General features: G+C 33.3%; 1 protein-coding gene across 4 annotated transcripts in view; it reads left to right on the forward strand.

Moving 5' to 3' along the window:
• Positions 1-7,954, forward strand: part of tp53i11b (tumor protein p53 inducible protein 11b) — a 131,021-nt gene extending 123,067 nt beyond the window's left edge. For 3 of the 4 annotated variants that reach the window (XM_073929151.1, XM_073929152.1, XM_021467658.3), the window contains 2 exons: positions 1,839-1,940; positions 4,743-7,954. In XM_073929151.1, coding sequence (XP_073785252.1) covers positions 1,839-1,940; positions 4,743-4,876 — 236 coding nt within the window. In that variant the 3' untranslated portion in view covers positions 4,877-7,954. 4 annotated transcript variants of the gene reach the window in all.

Genomic DNA, 7,954 nt, shown 5'->3' on the forward strand with positions numbered 1-7,954 from the left:
TACTACTAATAACAATTTAATTATAACATACCAAACAAAGATGAAGGCATGGAAGCAGTGGTTTTTGTATTTATGTTGAAAATAATATTTAAAAAATATATATTTTAATCCTTTAATTATTTTTTTGTTTGTAAAGATATTTGCGCATTGCTGTACATCTTGTGTGAATTAAACAATGTGTAAGCGAGCCGCTCCACTAACGCGCACTGTGCTGGACTTCAGACCTGCTTTCAACTGGTCTATTGAACAGTCTTTTTTAGTTCCTCAAAATAGCAACGTACCAACAATGCACCTTAACACAGCTCTTTTCTAGACCGGAACACTCATGAGTCCACAAAGTGGCACAAATGGGCTTGCTATTAAAACAGTGTGGCAGAAAACAGGAAAACTAGGGTTGTGGTTGTCTTAGAATAGCAACACGTCATTAAAGAAACGTCTTGCGCCTTATTGCGCGGAGTGTTCGAAGGGGAAAAAAGTTTTAGTTTTCTCCCCAGACATTCAAAAAGAACATATTTTATAGCAGTAAGCGCAACCAGGAACCGTGATATTTTTATCAAAAGGTATCATACCATCAGAATCTAATACTGGCCCATGTCTAAAAAATCATGAATGGTACCAAAAAACATGTATTATATGTCAGTGTATTTTCAGTTGTTCAGTAGGAATATTATGAAGAATCCTTTTGTGCGCACATGAAACAACAATTTTGACCTTTTTTTAACCAATTCGGTATTATTTTGTAATGTATGTTTTACTTCCTATTTGTCAAAATGTTTTTTTTTCTGTTTTTTATTTATTTATTTATTTATTTTTTAATTGCAATGTTTAACCTGTTATGTCTATTGTTAGGGTTAGGCTATTTTTCATTGTCATTTTATTACTTTGCCACTTATCAACTGGCAATCGATTAATATGACTTATTTTATTGAGTTGTTTTGCTGTAAAAATATACACAAATTCACACATCTTAGTTCTTTATTATTTTTTTTACCTTAAGGACCACTGGTCTTTATGTATAACAAGGGAACATTGAGAGAAATACAAAGTTAGTGTTTACCTACTACCTAACCATAAATCCTAATATATATTATATCTGGTACATGAGTGACTCTAAATAATTAAAATAAACTAAATTGATAAAACCTCTTTAACAATAACATCAGAAAAATTATGTTAAAATTAAAAATTTAAGCAAACGATACAAAAAATGTAGCCTTGTTTAAATAGGCTTTGGCTGAATGTGTATTGAAATAATGTCAGATGATGAATCTAAAGCATGTGACTTAAAACCTACAGTATTGCACACCAGATAAAAACTTTCTTTATGAGAATATAGACTATATATGTGAAATATAAAATATGTATTTCTATATGCAAATATAAAATATAGTGCTATTTGATATCAAACAATGTAGATGGCGCAGAAAGAAATTGAACTGTGTCCTGGCTGGCCAAAATCCACAAAAATGGCTTCTTTTGAGACATTTGGTTTAATTGAGTTCAATTTAACGATAGCAGAATCACAAAATTCTGGAGGGACTGCTCAACACTAAAGCTGCCTATTTTTATTATAGGTCACACAAATTCAGCTTATTAGTCAGAGATTTGGCGAGTGGGAACTCTTTAAAACATTTAATTTTAATTAAATTAATTATTTAAAACATACAATATAGTGTAAAACATTCAATGTAAAAAAGCTAGGTTGTCAAAACAGGTTGTTTATGTATTTATTTATTCATTTTTTATTTGTCTGTCTTTCGATCAATGTAAACCCTAAACTTTTAGTGTGAAGAAAGTCCATATTTTTCACACTTGTGTATTTTTTCATTGTTTGTCAGGTCTGTCACTGATCATGTGGAATGGGCTGTACACTGCAGAGAAGGTCATCATCCAGTGGACATTGCTCAGCGAGGCCTGCTACTTTGCCATCCAGTTTTTAGGTTTGTTTCAATGAGAACTGAAGTCTTCTGCATGCTGTATGTTGGCAGATCTAGATGTGCTTTTTTATGTCATGATGGCACTGCCCTCTAGTGGTTGTTGTATATCAGTGGATTTACTCAAGTATGCAGTTAAAGAAATTATTAGAATTATTAGTTTTACTTTGTTAATTTTAATTGAATTTAATTATTATTTTGATTCTTTTATATTTTTCCCAATTTCTTTCTTTTTTCCCCAACACATTTCTAAATATAATAGTTCTAATAACTGATATCCTTTATCTTTGCCATGATGGCAGAAAGTGTTTTACTAGACCTTTTTTCAAGATACTTTTCAGCTTAAAGTGCAGTTTAAAGGCTAAACTAGGTAAATTAGGTTAACTAGGCAAGTTTGGGTAATTAGGCAATCCATTGTATAACAATAGAAAAAAAATTTGCTCAAAGGGGGCTAATAATTTTGACCTTAATGTTTATTTTTTATTTATTTTTTATTAAACTGCTTTTATTTGAGCCGAAATAAAAATAAGACTTTCTACAGAAGAAAATATATTGTAGGAAATACTATGAAAATTCACTTCATTAAATATCGCCAGTATGATTTGTATACAGTAGTCGTGCGGATTAGCTCATACATTAGTGAATAACCCTAGTGCATGTTTTACAACATTCCTCAGTCTGTCAAACATATTTTATTCGACTGTCCAATCAAATGACTTGATTATTTTCTAAAGTTTTGCCAGAATACATTTTAGAATAATTCATACATTCATGTAAAAAGTAATGATGTAATATTACTTGTGTTTGTTTGAATGGTTGAACTATCTCTTTTATCCTAATAGTCAGTAAGTTGATATTTGTAATGTGATAAAATATATTTAAAATGAATGATGTTCCTTTAAACTTTTTATTCTTTAAAGTATACTGGAAAAAATAAAATCATTTTTTTTTACTGATAATAAATGAATCTTTTCTGTGCTGCAAATAAATTTAGAACGGTTTCCATTAGCTCTGCACGATATTGGAAAAATGTAACATTGCGATATTTTTTTATTCTGTAATATATTTTGCCATATGAATATAATTTCAATAGATGACTTCACTGTTTGGAAAGAATTTATCATTTTAGACTGATTGATGAGAATCTGTAGGGTAGTGCATAAAATATAATAAACAATCTACAAGCATAGGGAAATTCAACAAAGAAAAATATGCAAATTATATAAACTGTGTTTTCTTGTGACCTGAAAACTCAAATCATATTCAGCCATACAGTAATTGAATAATCAAATGTAAAATAACACTGCATAGTCTTAATTTTATAAACAATTCAATAGAATTAATTGTTAATAATTTTTGAAAAGTTACAAACGGTGCATACATATAGCATAATACAGTTTCTATTTTTCTGGTGATAAAGTCAAATCATATATCTTCTGACCTATAGGCCTACTGTATATGACAGACGACATAATCTAACTAAAAACATGATGTGTGCTTTAAACTAGGCTACATTATTTGAGCATTCCTTATGATATTGATCTGTTGTGGCCCAGCTTATGTTTCCTTTTTTTAATTCTAGGTTTTTCTTTGAAATCTGTAATAGGCTAACACTGTTGACCCTAATCATTGGTAAAAAACAAAACAAAAAAAGCTTTTTTTTAGCAAAGCTTGATATTTTTCTGCAGGTTTGATGCAGACTGAACTAAACTGTGTGAGGCCAGTTTTACTTAAGAAATATTCCTTTTTCTGTTAATGACAATCCATATTGCACCCGTCAGTTTCACTTTTAATTAATTTAATCAACTACTTTGACCACAGAGACAAACTTTACAAACTATTCGCAGTACTGAAAGTATTCCTCTCGGAAGAATAAACTCCCTCAGATGGATAAGAAAATAAATTTACAGAGCGGCACACGTCGCTTCTGCGCAGCCAGTGCGTGAATAAAGCACTTGATGCATCACTGAGACACAGCGAGCAGCACTCCGGTATTTTTGGACACTTTTAAAACTTAGCAGCACAAAGGGGAGAAATCAGTGTGAGGATCTGTCCAATGTATTATTGAGCCTTTTCTAATTTAAAACCTCAGGTAGGCCTACTTTGTGTGTGATGAGCAGGTAATAACCCTCTCTACTCCAGTGTCGCGAATGCGATATGCTGATCTAACAGACACAGCGCAACATGATTTAGAAACCGCAATAAACTCCTTGCTGCAGGTCAAATGAAGCCATTTAATGCAAACTAAATGCATTTCTCCACTGATTATTTATATTAACAGGAACTCTTGGAGAGTTTTTCATGTTATCATGAATGCAACATGCAGTTTGAATTGTGAATAAATGAAGAATGATTGACAGGCACGGCGGCGGGAGGCTCTGAACTGAACATGACTTTAACCACTTGAATATTTATCTGTACTTCACAATAAACTATAGAATGGCTTCAGAACATTTAGAATATACTAGGCCTACATGAAAACCTTCTAGTGCCTTATTATAGGCTACCTTCATGGCTTTTGTTGGCTTATAAATTATACAGAATAATTTGCACGCGTAAAATCAGAATTTGGATTGGTACTAACTGGTCGATACCCAATCCAGCAAAAATATGCGCCATTGAACCGATATTCAACCCAAGTATCAGGATTGGTGCATCCCTACATATCAGACTTTTTCAGTGACGTTTGTTATTTATGCATGTCGTAGATTATGTGCATCTGGCATATTTGGTATCATACAGTCAAAGAATACGCATAAATTGCAAACATATATACCGTATTTCCACAATTTCTTCTTTGTGTTCCAGTGACCTCCGTCACTCTGGTGGAGCTGGGCTCTCTTCCAAACGCTGCCATCCTCCTTCTCCTCAGCCGCATATTCTTCCTCACCGTCACGCTCTCCTACTACTACCATCTGGGACGCAGGCCCAAAAAGATCTGAGAGGCAGCTTTCCACACAGCTGGTACTTGGGGAGTTGAGTTGAGGCCACTGGGCTGGAGTTTCCATTAGAGGCTTCGAACAGTAAAAACACGGTTAGAAAACATCAACCTGTTCACCTGGTGGACGACGCCGACCCCAACGCCTTCATTTTTATTTCAGCTTACACAGAATACGGGACCTTGCCTTCAGAGCAACTCCATCTCTACTCTTTGTTTCCTATTTTTTTATGCTCATGATGTGGTTAAATTATTTAGATCTTTCTTTCAGACAGTGTAGCTCTTCTCTTTTTCATGTAAAGTATTGAACGCCGTAGCCAAGCTGGGCGTAGTTGTCTGTAGCTAACAAAACTCTGTCATTTTCCTGTAATGCCAATAAATTAGTCATGTGACGTGCGTGAGTTTGGCTAGAAAACACTAGGATTGTGTTTTTGGTGTTGGTCATTCTGTGTTTGACCAGTTAATTGCCCTCGAGTGAGTCTAAATGCTCGTTTCATCAGTTGAACACAAAAGAAGAAATTTTGAAAAATGTTGGGAGTCATTGGCATCTATTGCAAGGAAAAAAATACTATGGAAGTCAGTTGCTTATTTTCAACATCTTCAATGTGTATTTTCACTTGTATTTAATAGAAGAAAAAACTTGACAATTAGCAAACGATGACAGGATTTAGATTTTTGGGTGGCTGTTTCTTTAAAACTTGTCACTGGTTGTTGTGTGTTCATCACCACTTTATCACTGAACCAGGAACAACAAGTTCTCGTATGGAAATGATTATAAAAAGCTGATGAAAGCATGAAAGACACAACAGGCTAGTTTGTTAGCATTTATCTTGAAAGTCCTGCTAATATGTCTCAGATAACTGCAGATATTTATTATTTTCTGTTTCCAGTCTGTTTTCAGAATATAGATAATCAAGAAACACCTTTCTATTGCTTTTAGTAATGCCACAGAACATGGTTGTGTAGCACAATGGCATGTTTCGTCCATTTCAACAAGCGATGTAGCAGTATTTTCCCTCAAAATGTCCATAATATTGCCTTAATATGCTAAACTGCACAAGCGTTCTACATGTCAGCACACTGCCAGGCGTTTATGTTCTTCAAAAGCTATGTATATATTTAATCTGTCCTGTTGATTTGCAGTTTTCTAGTTGCTTATTTATTGGCCTACCCTAAAGTTCATATTTTTGTGGTATCACTTGCATGTTTGTTTAATCAGAATATAATGCTATATGCCCTTGATGACAATTCTCGCACCAGTTCTGCTGAGACTAACTGCAAAATGAGCTGTGTGTGTCTGTATTTACACGATTGCTGCCTTGTCTGTATTTCCTATTATTTTTTGATTGTCTATTGATAACAACAGTGAAAATTCCCACTAAAGGAAAAACAGAATCAGAAGCATTTTATAGCTTTAATTGTATTGTAGAACTTAGAAGGAATCCTGGATGGAAGCAATACATTTCTCAAGAACCTACAAGGGAATGTACAAGGTAACCATGCGTGGTGGATGTTATCATATGTGATCGAGCTTCGGTGGATAAAAGTGTGTTGTTTGTGTACAGTATGTGGAAGTAGCAGTTTCTCTTTAGTAGACTTTAATTAGGCTTTAATTTTAAAGGGATAGTTCATGTTAAAATGAAAATTATCACTATCCTCTACCATTAGGACACAAACTTAAATGATCATCAAAAAAAAGGAGATTTGTTTTATATTTAGCTTCCATCATTGTAAATGGGTTCACCCAAGATTCTGACATTTCAAAATGTTCATGAAGAGATCCAAAATAAATATCTATTTGATTCAAGAGGTTAGCAGTCTCCTGAAGAGATTTGATTTGGCTTTTATTGGCATATAAAGATTGATCAGCGAACATAAATGCTTTTCTTACTTGGAGTTTTTGTCTTGTTTCTAGTGCTTTTCTTAAAATTCTCAAATCAAGAAACTTTTTCTAGAAACGCAAACACAAATTTGACTTGTTTTCAGAAGTAATAGGTTAAAATTATGTGAGTTTGTCCTTAGAAACAAGCTAAATAATCCTTTTTTTTTTTTTTAAACTCACTTATTCTTGACTTTTTGAAAATGACAATATTTTTGTTTGCCTAGAAAATGTTTCTTGATTTAAGAATGTTTTGATTTTTGGACTAGAAACAATACAAAAAACGGAAGTAATAAAAGCATTTTTGCAGCGTTCACATGCAAGAACAAACTCTATTGGCTCTCGCTGAAGCTCAAATGTACCATGTGACAATAATGCTCATCACTGGTTCTTGCATGTCAAGCAAAGATTCTTGAGATTGTGTGGGTTCTGTAAATGTTGGTAGCTGATTAATATTTCTGTATGAATAGATTTATATTCAATAGCCAGATCTGTATGAATTTGCTTTTTGATGTATTTCTGACTGTTTCCATCCAGCAGTGTCTTGGGTGAACAGACTTTCAATGGAGGAACAGAAATACCTCTGTCTTTTGAAGATAAACAAATGTCTTACTGGTTTGGAACAATGTGAGTTTGACTGAGTTTTCATTTTGGGGTGAACTAACCATTTAACATCAAACCTCTGCTGTACATGTGAACAAATATAGGGGGTTAGCCTTATAATGTTAAAAGCTTGCGCTTCTTTCTTAAGTCATATTGATTTAATCTCAACATTACATGTGAATTAAAAACCTCTCTTCTTTTCTGCAAATATTTTTCTTTGAACCAAATCAGTCCTAACTAGTAATTCACAATGGGCATGGCTGTTACTATATGTTTTGTTCCTTTTATTATTATTTAAAAGCAAAGCTCTCATCCCTCATAACACTCCCCTATCTAAATATGATGGTGGCAAACGCCGAACATGAATCATTTGTTAATCAGGTCTCCTGATCAGAATTGTGTTGCCATACAATTAGAGATAAATACCTGTTTAGCTGCTATTGTGGCTTTAGCTGTCTGTCAGCGGTATACATAATGCCTCTGAAGGGATATTAATGTACTTTTTAAATGTGTGTGTGTAAATATTTTATTGAGAGATGTTATTGTTATGGACCTGCATTGTTATCTTTTTGAAATAAAGAAAATGTACATTTATCTTAA

Source organism: Danio rerio, chromosome 18 (genome assembly GCF_049306965.1).
Source record: "Danio rerio strain Tuebingen ecotype United States chromosome 18, GRCz12tu, whole genome shotgun sequence".
In the NCBI taxonomy this organism is placed as follows: domain Eukaryota; kingdom Metazoa; phylum Chordata; class Actinopteri; order Cypriniformes; family Danionidae; genus Danio; species Danio rerio.